The 13692-nt window shown below is 41.2% G+C and overlaps 1 protein-coding gene across 1 annotated transcript; it reads left to right on the top strand.

The window, feature by feature from the left end:
* On the top strand, positions 1 to 7509 carry LOC144583864 (vomeronasal type-2 receptor 26-like). The gene is made up of 4 exons (XM_078378806.1): positions 1 to 291; positions 3983 to 4210; positions 4436 to 4562; positions 5376 to 7509. The coding sequence occupies exons 1-4, from the start codon at positions 1 to 3 to the stop codon at positions 6275 to 6277; spliced, it is 1548 nt and encodes a 515-aa protein (XP_078234932.1). The 3' UTR covers positions 6278 to 7509.
* The last annotated feature ends 6183 nt before the right edge of the window (positions 7510 to 13692 follow it).

The raw sequence follows: 13692 nt of genomic DNA, 5'->3' as shown, positions 1-13692 counted from the left end.
ATGATAACAAAATTCTACCAGCATAGCCTTGCCTTGGCTTTTGCTGTTGGTGAGATCAACAGAAACCACCAAATCTTGCCAAATGTCACACTTGGGTTTCACATCCAGGACACCTATCACGATGCTGCAATGACTTATTGGACTACTCTGGACCTGCTCTTCAGATCGCCTAGCTTGATCCCCAATTACCATTGCAACAAACAAAGAAATTTGGTGGCCATCATTGGTGGGCTCAACTCTGCTACCACTTACTATATAGCTGACTTACTCGGTTTTTACAAGATTCCACAGGTGAGTGCTCTTCTGTGGGTATTCTACTTGTGAATTTTGATTAAACTAGCTGCTGAGTGGCTAGTTTAGGGACGTGGTGGTGCTGCGGGTTAAACCACAGAAGCCTCTGTGCTGCAAGGTCAAAAGACCAGCAGTCATAAGATCGAATCTACGCGATGGAGGGAGCTACCGTTGCTTGCCCCAGCTCCTGTCAATCTAGCCATTTAAAAGCATGTAAATGTGAGTAGATAAATAGGTACCACCACAGTAGGAAGGTAACGGCATTCTGTGTCTAGTCGCGCTGGCCACGTGACCACGGAAACTGTCTACAGACGAACACTGGCTCTGTGGCTTGAAGACAGGGATGAGCACCACACCCTAGAGTCGGACATGACTGGGCTAAATGTCAAGAGGAATATTTACCTTTACCTAGCTGCTGAAAGGGCCAGAGGGCAATGGGTGATTCTTCTGAACTTGTCTTCGGTTTCTTGAATGAAATTTCAATTATAACTTGTCTTTTAATTTTTTCTTCTAAGATGTGTTCCTCCAAGAAATATTTCTTGCCTAAATGGCCATAAAACACCTTGATTTGATTCTATGCTATCTCTTCTTCTTTTTTTCAGCTCACATATAGTTCATTTGATCTTCAAAGCATGCGCACTACTCGAGATGTTTCATTTTATTCCATGGTTCCAAATGAATCCCATCAGAATATTGGCATTATCCGTTTGCTTCAGCATTTCGGGTGGATATGGATTGGGATTTTTGTTATAGACAATGAGAGAGGAGAGCATTTCCTGCAGACGCTGGAACCACTGCTTTCTGAAAATGGAATCTGTTCATCCTTCACTGTTAGACTATCATATAGAGCTCATCTGGATAATCCAGTTGAACTAGGCTACTTAGCCTTTAATATGTATTTGCACTTAACAGATACTAAAACCGCTACATCCATTATCTATGGAGAATCCTTGACAATTGCAGTGGTCAGAGCGAGTATATTCATCCAAACTTCAAGTTATGATGAAAGTGCGTCATTTAGGAAGGTTTGGATCATAACGGCTCAGCTAGATTTTGCTTTGACAGGACTTTCCAGGGCTTTTGATCTCCAAATGTTTCAAGGTGCCCTTTCCCTTACATACCATTCTGAAGATCTGGTAGGCTTCAGGAACTTTGTTCAAACGATAAAACCCAACAGGAACCAAGAAGATGGGTTTCTCCAACTTTTCTGGGAACAAGCATTTGACTGCTTCTTTCCAAAGCCCGGGATGGAATTATATGCCAGTGAAATCTGTACTGGGGAGGAGAGACTGGAGAGTCTTCCTGGGCCTCATTTTGAAATGGCCATGACCGGTCACAGCTACAGCATCTATACTGCAGTCTATGCTGTGGCTCATGCTTTACATGCCATGGGCTCATCTCTCTCCGCCCAAAGGGCAATGAGATGTGTGTTTCCTAAGACAGGATGTAAAACAGCTGAACTGCAGGATTTCCAGGCTTGGAAGGTAATAGCTCAACCCCCTTTAATAGGTGGTATAATGAATTCTATGTGCTGCTTATAGAAGTTTATATTTATTTATTTATTAGATTTCTATCCCACCCTTTTAGACAAAGTCTACTCTGGGCGGTTTCCATCAAACACTATAAACTAGAACAGTTAAAAGCAATTCAAAACAATTCAAAACAACAGCAATTAGTAATACTTTGTAGTGCTCAAGATGGGAAAACAGAAAAGTTCTCTGTGTTTCATATTTCTTAAAATGGGAACCAAACTTATGTGAAATTGATTCATTAGTGGGCTTTTTAGTTTTTCATGTATGAAATGGAATTTCTCTCTAAAAAAAAGTTTGAAAGTTTACTTAACCATTACTTAGCTCAGGAATCTCTTTTCTTAATGTAAGAAAATAAGATAAGCTCATTTTTTGTTGTTAGTTATTAATTTATAGTGCTTTAGACCAGCAGGTATCTTGGTATGTTACACCTGAACTGACACCCTTGAATTCTTGACATTTTTTTTCACAAGCTATCATTCATGAAAAACTTGCACTTTCCAAAACTCATACAAATCCCATAATTAGATGCTCAATGTCCTGGGGTTTGTAGTCGAAAGCATCAGGGAAGTGCCATGTTGTAGAAGAGCTGTCCCTAACAAATGGTAGTCACGAATTCACACAATCACCTTTCCTCCGTCTTTTCTTTTCCTTCCATCTGCACCAACCCAAGGTAACAGGTATGCTGCTCGATGTCAGACACCATGGCCTTCCGTAGTGGAAGTATAGCATAGAACTTGAGGATTTTCTGTCAAAATCAATAATTTTTAAAAATCTGCAAACACTTACTCAGTACATGGAGACAGTAAATGTCATGTATTGCTGCTGATTTCAGTATCCTTAAATCTGCTCATATAGCCTTTTGTAAATTCATTGCATTCCAGACTTTCTTTCTTTCTTTCTTTCTTTCTTTCTTTCTTTCTTGCTTGCTTGCTTGCTTGCTTGCTTGCTTGCTTGCTTGCTTGCTCGCTCGCTCGCTCGCTCGCTCGCTTGCACTCAGTGTCACTGGATGCTCTTCCTAGTGTTGAGGAGTCAGTGCTGTTAGGTGACCTTATTCTGCAGGTAATAGTAGAGATCATTTGGAAAAGACAGTTTGTAGATGTATTTCAGCCAATTAAACAAAAAAGAAAGCAACATGAAAGAATCAATGACTGCAAAATTTAAAAAAATTAAAAAGCAAAGACGGCAGCATTGGAAGCTTAAGAGCTGACAAAATTTCTGCGCTATGTTAATATATTATCTTGAAATGCCTGTCTAAATAACCATGTTTTGAGCAGTCTCTTGAAGACCATCAGTGAAGGGGCCAGGTGAATTTCAGGTGGGAGTTTATTCCATAGACAGGGAATGACCACAGAGAAAAACTGGATCCTGGTCTTCTCTTTCTGGGTCTGTCTCACTATCAGAGATCTCAACCGCCTGGTCTGGGAAGATCACGTGGGTCAGGCAGATCTCACTGGAAGGAGGCATTCTGCCAGGTATCAAGGGCCTTACATGTCTTCTTTGCAGATAAGATTTAGGTTTATCCTGTGTTCCTTGACTAGATTTTTCATCAGAAACTGTATTTAAAAGTAAACCGCTTACAGATGTAAGGACTCTTTGTTGATCTTTATCTTCCCATTTCACCTTTGGTTATTTTTTTGGTTTTTTTTTTTCCACATTTGAAACCCAGTTTTGACCTAACTTGGACGAATTGTAGAGAAGCATCAGAAGACATTTCCACACAATATTGATGTCTCTAAGTTCCTTGGGGCTGTTTTATAGCCTAAATGAATTGATGAATTAAAAATCACTAACAATTAATTGATTCATAGTCATTTGGGACATTGATTTGTATGAGTACAGATCGACAACTTAGCCGTTTAGGATGAATTTGGTGATTTGTGTTTTTTAATTCATGTCCAACTCTAGTTGTGACATCTGCTTCCAGACTCCTTCTGGTATTTGAGGTAGAGAGATGCAAAGAGATGTTCTAGTGTATGTGAAGTGGGCTGTGTTTGAAAAGGAGGATCCTGCTTGTATCTAGGTGCACCTACTGAGCAACTCCCCATGAAAACTGGGAGCACCGTGTTGAGGAAGCAAAGAGAGGAAAGAGAAGACCAGATGATCCTCCTGCCTTCCACCTTATGTTGGGTAATCTCTCCCTCCCCTTTTTCTTCTTTTAGCTTCATCCATTTCTTCAAGGGATCTCGTTCAACAACACAGCTGGAGAAACCATATCTTTTAATGAGAAGAAGGGGATCAGAGGTGGATTCGACATCATGAATTTGGTGATATTCCCCAACAAATCCTTCCAGAGAATCAAAGTTGGAAGAGTGGATGGCCATAGACCCAGAGGAAACGAATTGATCATTCAAGACAAGATGCTAGTCTGGCCTACAGGATTTAAGCAGGTAAGAATTTCATTAGCAGATTTCCTTGGGCAAATCTCCTCTGTTGCCGACATGATCTGATGTTAAACAATTGTGTGACAGCTGGGTGAACTGTCTTCAGAACCAACCACATTCTCTCCATTCTTTTCGCTTGCACAAGAGTCAACCTCTTTCTCGGCAAATCTGAAATTCAACCATGTAGTTTGAAAATCTTCCCATTGCATCTTCTCTCCTTTTTCCATCTAGGTGCCTCCCCTTTCTTTGTGCAACGAATATTGTCCTCCAGGTAATCAGAAGAAGAAGAAAGAAGGGCAAAAATTCTGCTGCTATGATTGTGTCCCGTGCTCAGAAGGGAAGATTTCAAATAAGACAGGTAGGCTAACTCTGCTCCTTCAGGCTCTTGCGGAAACTCCAGATGGTCCAGAATGCAGCAGCCAGGCTTATTAGTGGGGTGAGAAAATATCAGCACATCTCCCCCACTCTGGCTGCGCTGCACTGGTTACCTATTCGTTTCCGCATTGACTTCAAAGTATTAATGATTACATATAAAGCCCTAAACGGTTTGGGACCTCAATATTTGGCAGATCGCCTCCTCCCACCCAGATCTACCCAAGTCACCCGACATAGCCAGCAGGGACGGCTGAGGGGACTGACGCCGAGGGAGGCCCGGAAGGAGAAAACAAGAAACCGGGCCTTCTCGGCAGTTGCCCCTCGGCTGTGGAACACACTTCCCACTGAAATTCGGCTGGCACCCTCGCTGGGTGTGTTCAAAAACCAACTAAAAACATGGTTATTCAGACAGGCCTTCCCCCCAGTCACCTAAGTTCCTTCCCCCTTTTTTCTGGTTCTTAATGTTGCCATCTTGGATAATATTAATTATAATAATTGCATTATGTTAGTTATTTTTCTACATTGTTTTAATGTGTTTTAATGTTTGTAAGCCGCCCCGAGTAGACGTTGTCTAGAGGGGCCGGGTAGAAATTGAATAAATAAATAAATAAATAAATAAATAAATAAAATAAATAGAGGATCAATGATCTCTCTCACTATGTCCATTGTTAGTCTACTACTGACATGGAACCAGGTGTCAGAAGTGAACTGGAGCAGTTAGAATTGCACGATCTGATTAATCCAGATGGAAGAAACACAAAATTTAACTGGAAAAGAATCTCTTTGTGTTCTTCAGATATGGATGACTGTTTCCTATGTGCAGAAGATCACTTCCCAAGCCAGGAGAGAGAGAGATGCATCCCCAAGACCATCGACTTCTTGACCTTTGAAGATGCTTTAGGAATGGGTTTTGCCACCGTTAGTATTTCTTTTGCTTTCCTCACAATATTTATTCTCAGCACATTTATCAAGAACAGAGACACCCCCATTGTCAAAGCCAACAACCGGAACCTCACCTACATCCTCTTGGCTTCCATCCTGCTCTGCTTCCTTTCTCCTTTGTTGTTCCTCGGCCAACCTGAGAGGGTGACCTGCCTCCTTCAACAAGTTGTCTTTGGTGTGACTTTCTCGGTGGCGGTTTCTTGCGTCTTGGCAAAAACCACCATTGTTTCCTTAGCCTTCATTGCTACAAAGCCTGGCTCTCAGATGAAGAAATGGGTGGGGAATAAGCTGGCTTATTCCATTGTCCTTTCCTGTTCCCTTAATCAAGGCTGCATCTGTATTTCCTGGCTGGTCATGTCTCCCCCATTCCCTGATTTAGACATGCACTCCACAAGAGAGAAAATCATTGCTCAGTGTAATGAAGGGTCTGCTGCCATGTTTTATGTGGTCTTGGGCTACATGGGCCTCTTGGCTCTCCTGAGCTTCATGGTAGCATTTTTGGCCCGCAAATTACCAGACAGTTTCAACGAAGCCAAGCTCATTACCTTCAGCATGTTGGCCTTTTGTAGCGTGTGGATCTCCTTTGTTCCCTCCTATCTGAGCTCCAGAGGGAAAGACATGGTAGCTGTGGAGATCTTCTGCATCTTGTCCTCTGCTGCTGCCTTGCTGGGTTGCATTTTCTTCCCTAAGTGTTACATAATTTTGTGGAGACCTGAGCTGAACAACAGGGAGCAAATGATACAGAGAAAGCATTAAAATCTTTTTACACTGCATCCCAGTGAAAGCTTTTTCCTCTGTTGGGCAAGATGGTTATTATTGTGTACCCCCAGTGACCCCTGTGTGTTTTGCCTCTCACACAAGTTCACCTTTGGACACAGCTTGTTCTTTACCCCTTTTTCGCTGCCACCAGAGGATATTATCCTCACTATATCAATCATGAGTCTCACACTCTTGCTGCCAAATAAAACAAGGTTTATTTAAGGATAAATAAGTGAATCACAGAAGGAAAATCATGGATGTTCTATTATCATTCATTCATTAAACGTGGATTTCATTACTTATAAGCTTGCTTGTACTCATTTACTTCAATAAAGAGCTCAATATTTTCTGACTGTCAATGGGCTTCTAATTCATTTTAACTCTTTAATATTCTCTAACTAACCAACTGTCCAATATCTAGTATAAACACTTCACAGTCTTCTCTCTAAAGCTTCACCATCTTTTCCCTAACGCTCTCTGTCTCTCTCTCCAACTGCCTCTCTGGCACTCCCAGTTTTCTTGACTCCACCCCTCCTGTCCTGTCATAGGCTCCTGCACTGCAGCTTTAAAATGATTGACAGGAGTGATGTGCGGGTTGTCCGTCACAGTTATGAGCAAAAGAACAATGCATATATTTAAAAATATCTCCTTTGTTAATGTGTTGCAACTAAATATTGGATTCTATTATGAATTCCTTGAGAAGTCTCTATTGTCTGTACTGAGGGGCTTTTACACAACTTGTGCCAGGAAGTATCCAGAATTTCCTGACAAGAATGTAAACCCCATTCCGGTTCACTGGGGTGATTTCCAGCTTGTGTAATGACAACCCAAATATAGAAGGAGTTCCAGAGCTGGCATGTTGCACTCCTGGTCATCAGAATCCTAGCTCTGAGGGAGGTTCTCTAGCTGTGACAGGGCCATACTGAGAGCCATGGGAGGAAGAGTAAAGTTCCAGATGGGAGGAAGAAGGCCAAGGATTCTGAGCCACATCTGCAGGGTAGAGCAGAGGCCAGGCTGAGCTGGGGGGGGACCCAGGCTTAAGGGATCCCAGGCATGGGCTGAAGGCGCTGGCAAGATGAGAAAGTTTTTATGCGTAGTGTTAAAATATTTAAGGGCCTTATAAAAAAAGTTGCCCTGAAAATGAAAGTGCTCATGGAACTGAGACTTGAATTATAGCTTACTATAGCCATTTGAAAATAATTAGCCAGCTCTCCAGCTGAGCAAGGGGACTGTACCATAATAATCCTGAGAGCTGAAGTATATGTGTACATACACACACAGAGAGAGAACTGAATGTGCTTAAACAAGAAGGAAAGAGCTTGCTGTGGATTGACAAACAAAGTGACAGCTTGTAACTTTGAACCTTTGTACTATTTAATGTGCATGTCTATTTAAAAATAGATTACATTTATTTGTAAATAGTAGCATGATTGTAAAGGAGCTTGCTGTGTGAGTCAATTCAAGTGAACACAATAAAGCATCTTGTGGCATGTATAAGATTAACATATTTAATTTTGCATGAACTTTAACAAACATAATCTATTTCTTCTAACTTCTGTAGTAGAATGAAACCACTGGTTTCTATATGCACTGTTTTTGCTTATGGGAGTGTGGAAGAATGAAATGAAATGCACAACATAATGATCTGGGAATCGAAAAAAAAAACCTGATGAATATAGTAAGACAAAGACCAAGATCTTCCTTTAAGCCAAAAGAGACAGAGGGAGCCTGTTGATGTAATCTTGGTCAGCTATTCCCATGTTGATGTTTTACTTGTAGAATAGCTGCTTGAGATCTGAGGTGGAATATCTAGGGAGAAATTTTGTGGGTTTAAGAGATTGCTTTTAGCATATTTTCCTACCATGTTTGGAAGTGCTGGTCCAAATGGCCATGAGAGATTGTTTAGTTATAATTGGAATGGAGGTAATTCCCTGTAGAAGGATTTGTCTCTATGGATCACCGCTAGGTTAGTCAACATATTGACATTGTATTGCATCAGTACCCTACTGTTTTGTGGGTGGATTTAGAATTACCAAGAAATTTATGAGAGCAAGATCAGGTGCAAATGGAAATCCCTAAGGACCCTCACTTGGAGTTGTCTGGGTAGGTTTCATGCTGTTCTTGAATACAGAAAATAATACGTGTTTAATGTTTCACTGTCATGTCACACTATTTCCAAAGCACTGAAATCTCCATCTCTGCATTATACCTTTAAATTAAATAGCAAAAAGAGTGGTTAAGGTTGGTTTTCCTCTGTGTAAAGCTAGGGCTTCGGTTGTCACAACTGAGTAGTGCTTCCAAATCTTGGGTCCCTAGATGGTCTCGGACTAAAACTCGTAGATGCTTTTACCTCTAGCTGTGCTGACCAGGATTTCTGAGAGTTGTGTAGTCCAAGAACTTCTAAGGACCCAAGGTTGGGATCCACATCATTAGAAATATTGGACCTCACTAAATGTCACACAAGGATGTATGATATTTGCTCCATGAAAGGGATCCCAATAAAATGATCAACCAGCAAGATTATTATACTAGCTATTTAAATACTTAAATGGGTAAATGTCTTATGCTATGTTGAAAAACCTGCCAGATTGGCCTCTGGCTAGATGGGTGGCACAAATAAATAAATAAATAAATAAATAAATAAATAAATAAATAAATAAATGAATGAATGAATGAATGAATGAATGAATGAATGAATGAATGAATGAATGAATAAATAAATAAATAAATAAATAAATAAATAAATAAATAAATAAATAAATAAATAAATAAATAAATAAATAAATAAATAAATAAATAAATAAATAAATAAATAAATAAATAAATAAATAAATAAATAAATAACCAGAGATGGGGGAGTTTCTTGGTTTGACCTTAGTTTTCAGAATTTGTGGAATCTAACAGTATATGGTCTCTTGCTTCTGACACAAATGAAGATGAATGATCTTCTCCCTTAAAAAAAAAAGTTTCAAGCTGCCCTCAGTAAATCACAAATTCTTCCCTGGACACTCCATCTGGAAACGCACTAGGAAGGTTTGATGGGGAGTTCATGACATGTTATAAATTCAATTCTTTTTAAAAAAGAAGGATTGAGATGTTGCACTTCCTGCACCTATGATTCAAACACCAGGAAACAGCGCAATATTGCTGCACAATATCATGCCCCAGTTGTCAGCAGGAAAAAGGGTGCCTGCCAAGCTTTGCGTACAAAAGGCAGCCTGAAAGTTGAGAACACCTATGGAAGCAGTCAAGATATTCAGGTGTGTGAGCAGCAAAAAACCAAACAAAAGACATAGTGGGACAGCTCCACAATGGAGATGGAAAAATGATAAGAGAGGACAAAGAAAAGGCAGAGGTGCTCAATTCCTATTTTAAGTCAGTCTTCTCCCATAAGACAGACTATGAACTTCAAAACAAATTGGAAATTCAAGGGGGGGGGGAGGATTGAACTGCATCCGAGAGTCCTGAAGGACCTGGCTGAAGAACTCTCAGAAATCATGGGAAACGGGGGTGGGGTGGGTGGGTGGGTGGGGGTGCCAGAGGAATGGAGGAGGGCTAATGTTGCCCCTATCTTCAAAAAGGACAAAAAAGAGGTACCTAGGAATTACAGGCCAGGCAGCCTGACCTCAATCCCAGACAAAATTCTGGAAAAGATTGTAAAGCGGTCATTGTGCAAGCACCTAGAAAACAATGCAGTAATAATTAGAAGCCAACGCAGATTTGATCAAGAACAAATCCTGCCAAACTAATTCGATCTCATTTTTTGATCAGGTCACCTCCCTGATAGACAGAAGGAATGCTGTAGACATAGTATATCTTGACTTCAGCAAAGCTTTTGACAAAGTAGCCCATGATCTCCTGATTAGCAAGCTAACTAGGTGTGGGCTGGATAGATCAAGTATCAGGTGGTTACACAATTGGCTACAGAATCCTACTCAGAGGGTGATGATTAATGGGTCTTTCTCTAAATGGGAGGAGGGGAAAAGAGGGGTACCCCAAGGCTCAGTCCTGGGCCTGGTGCTCTTCAATATTTTTATTAATGACCTAGATGACAGAGTGCAGGGAAAGCTTGTCAAATTTGCAGATGATACCAAATTGGGCGGAATAGCTAATACCCTAGAAGACAGAAACAAACTTCAAAATGACCTTGATAGGATGGAGCACTGGGCCAAAAGCAACAGAATGAAATTCAACAGGGTTAAGTGGAAAGTACTGCACCTCGGGAAAAAGAAACCGATTACAGTTTCTGTAATGAGGGATACCTGGCTCAACAAAACCACAAGTGAATAGTTTTGGAATCTTGGAATTGTGATAGATCACAAGCTAAATATGGGTCAACAGTGTGATGTGGCTATTAAAAAATGACAAATGCTATTTTAGGCTGCATTAATAGTGTAGGCATCCTTCTGTCTCAAGAGACTATGGTAACGTGCTCTGTATGGAGGTCTTGGAACAGCATCTAGTGTGACTGAGAAGGCCAATTCGAGAGTGACAATCCCTTCCACATTGAAGACAAATACAATCTGTCCCCTGTCCAGCTCCCTGGTTTTTCTTGTTTCGGGACTGCCTCTTTGCGTCGGCCTGCTGTACAAGGGTATCTTCAAATTGGGAGAGGCCATGATGCACCGCCTGCCTCCAGGCTGAACGCTCAGAGGTCCAGGTTTCCCATCTGTTGAGGTCCATTCCTAAGGCCTTCAAATCCCTCTTGCAGATGTCTTTGTATCGCAGCTGTGGTCTCCCTCTGGGGTGGTTTCCCTGCACTAATTTTCCATACAGGAGATCTTTTGGAATCCGACCATCAGCCATTCTCACGACATTGTTTGATATTTCATTGTTGAAATGTTGTGAGAATGGCTGCATTAATAGAAGTATAGTTTCCAAATCCCGCAAGGTGCTAGTTCCCCTCTATTTAGCACTGGTTAGCCTTAACTTGAGTATTGTGTCCAGTTCTGGACACCACAATTGAAGAAGGATGCTAACAAATTGGGACAAGTTCAGAGTAGTGTGACGAAGAGGGGGCTGGAAACCAAGCCTTATGAGGAAAGGCTGAAAGAACTGGCCATGTTTAGCCTTGAGAAAATAACACTGAGGGGTGATGAGATAGCACTTTTCACATATTTGACAGGCTGTCATACAGAGGAGGGGCAGGATCTGTTCTTGATCATCCCAGAGTGCAGGACACATGACAATGGGTTCAAGTTAAAGGAAGCCAGATTTCGCTTGAATATCAGGTAAAACTTCCTAACTGTTAGAGCAGTGTGACAGTGGAACCAGTTACCTCAGGAGTTGGTGAGTGTCTTAGCACTGGAGGCATTCAAGAAAAATTTAGGTAAGCTCCTGGAAGGTATGCTTTGATTGTATTCCTGCGTTGAGCAGGGGGTTGTATTTGATGGCGTTGTAGGCCCCTTCCAACATCACTTTTCTGTGATTCTGTGATTCTATTATTCGTGCATCTCCCTCACCCTTCCAATTCAGTTTAAAGCCCTCCTGATGAAGTTCTTCATGCTGTGGTCAAACAGAATCTTCCCAGTCCTTGTTAGGGGCAAGCCATCTCTTGCTAGTTGTCCTTCTTCCCGGAAGCTTAGCCCGTAGTCCCCAAAACCAAATCCCACATCAACACCACATTCATAGCTACAGTAGTTATTCACTTGGAGTATTTTCCTTTCCCTTTCTTTTCCTCTGCATAGTACTGTAGGATGGATGGAAAAACTATATGGGTGGCTCTCCCATCTCTAGTATCTCTTAGTGTGATATCTGTTGAAGTATATTGATAGCTTTATTTAAATTGTCCCCAACGTTAGGTCCTCAGAACTTCTTGGACTACAATTCCCAGAAATCTTGGTCAGCACAGCTAGTGGGAAAGGCTTCTGGGAGTTTTTTTCCAAGACCATCAGGGGACCCAAGGTTGGAAAGTCCTACTCAGACGTGACAACTCATGCCATAGCTTTAATGATCTGGTTTACATAGACGAAAACCAAACTAAACTGAGTCTTTTGCCATTTAATTTAAAGGTATAATGCAGAGATGGGGATTTCAGTGGTTTGGAAATAGTGCGACATGACAATGAAATATCAAACAATATTATTGGCTGCATTCAAGAACAGCTTGAAGCTTGCCCAGACAACTTCAGGTGAGAATCCCTAAGGATTTCCATTTTCACCTCCTTTTACTCTCATGAGTTTCTTAGTGGTTCTAAATCCACCCACAACTTTTGCCTCACAAAACAGTCGGGTAGTGATGGAATACAATGTCAATATGTTGACTAACCTAGTGGCGATCCTCAGAGACTAATCCTTCCACAGGCAATTACCTCCATTCCAATTACAATTAAATAATTTTTCATGGCAATTTGGACCAGCTTTTCCAAATGTGGTATTTCACCACAGATCTCAAGTGGCTTTTCTACAAGAAAGGAGTCAACATGGGAATAGCTGACCAAGATTACATCAACAGGCTTCACCCTTTTTGTTTATTTGCCCGAAGGCAGGTCATGTATGGTGCTCATCAGCTTTTTCCCCCCTTCCCAGGTGATCATGTTGTGCATCTCATTTCATTCTTCCCAACTCCCATGCGTACAAACAGTGCATATACAAACCTGTGGCTTCATTCTGGTACTCCAGACATCAGAGGGAATATGTTATGTCTGTTGAAACTCAACTGAGCATGATAGGATAGCATCTGTTGAAACTCATGCAAGATGGAACATGTTCATCTTCAACATGCCCCAAGATGCTCTATTGTTTTCACTTGCATTGACCCACACAGCAACCTCCGTGGAAAATCTTCCTTGACGACATGGTAATTACAGCCCGTATGTCTCCGTTGCTATTCACAGCATGCTTTTCTAACCAAGTAGCTGTGAGACTTAACATGTCAATACTATTTGCTTTACAGTTCACTTTGATGAAGACCACCAACATCTAACAGACTTTGCTGAGAGTCTCCTTAAACTCTGTCCTGATGAAGACCATCTGATTTAGGGAGACTTTATTCCAAGTGGAAAGGGATGCTGGAAGTTTTGCTGCTTTTATCTCTTCCCATGCATATATTTGATGCCACAAGATGCTCCGGAAATCATCCCGTCCAAATTCATCATGAGTGGTATCAGCCAGGTGACATCCTCGTTGGTGGGATCACGTCTCAGATGTTTTATTTTTCAGACGAAATGACCTTCAAGAAAGCCCCTCATTTAGAGGAGATAGTCACTGAAGATCTGATGTAAGGAAATGCTTTTCTCCTCTTCCTTTGACATGCAAGCTTTGAAACATCAGAATATGAATTAAGAAACATAATTCAACTCAAGGTACCTGTGGTGTAGGTGAACATTAGTACTAAAGTTTAGTTCAGTCTGCTTTGCAAAATCTTGAGAAAGGCAATGGAGTTTAAGAAGATTAATGAAGATTAAAGTCTGG

The sequence above is a fragment of the Pogona vitticeps genome, chromosome 6, assembly GCF_051106095.1.
Source record: "Pogona vitticeps strain Pit_001003342236 chromosome 6, PviZW2.1, whole genome shotgun sequence".
NCBI classification, from domain to species: Eukaryota; Metazoa; Chordata; class Lepidosauria; order Squamata; family Agamidae; genus Pogona; species Pogona vitticeps.
The sequence above is the reverse complement of the archived record's forward strand: the minus strand, read 5'-3'. Positions and strand labels throughout refer to the sequence as shown.

Bases quoted from the DNA above. Each gene is read 5' to 3' on its own strand.
- LOC144583864 (XM_078378806.1), top strand. From the start codon at position 1: ATGATAACAAAATTCTACCAGCATAGCCTTGCCTTGGCTTTTGCTGTT. The intron at 4,211-4,435 runs GTAAGAATTTCA...TTTTCCATCTAG, and splicing joins GGCCTACAGGATTTAAGCAG to GTGCCTCCCCTTTCTTTGTG. The intron at 4,563-5,375 runs GTAGGCTAACTC...TGTGTTCTTCAG, and splicing joins GAAGATTTCAAATAAGACAG to ATATGGATGACTGTTTCCTA.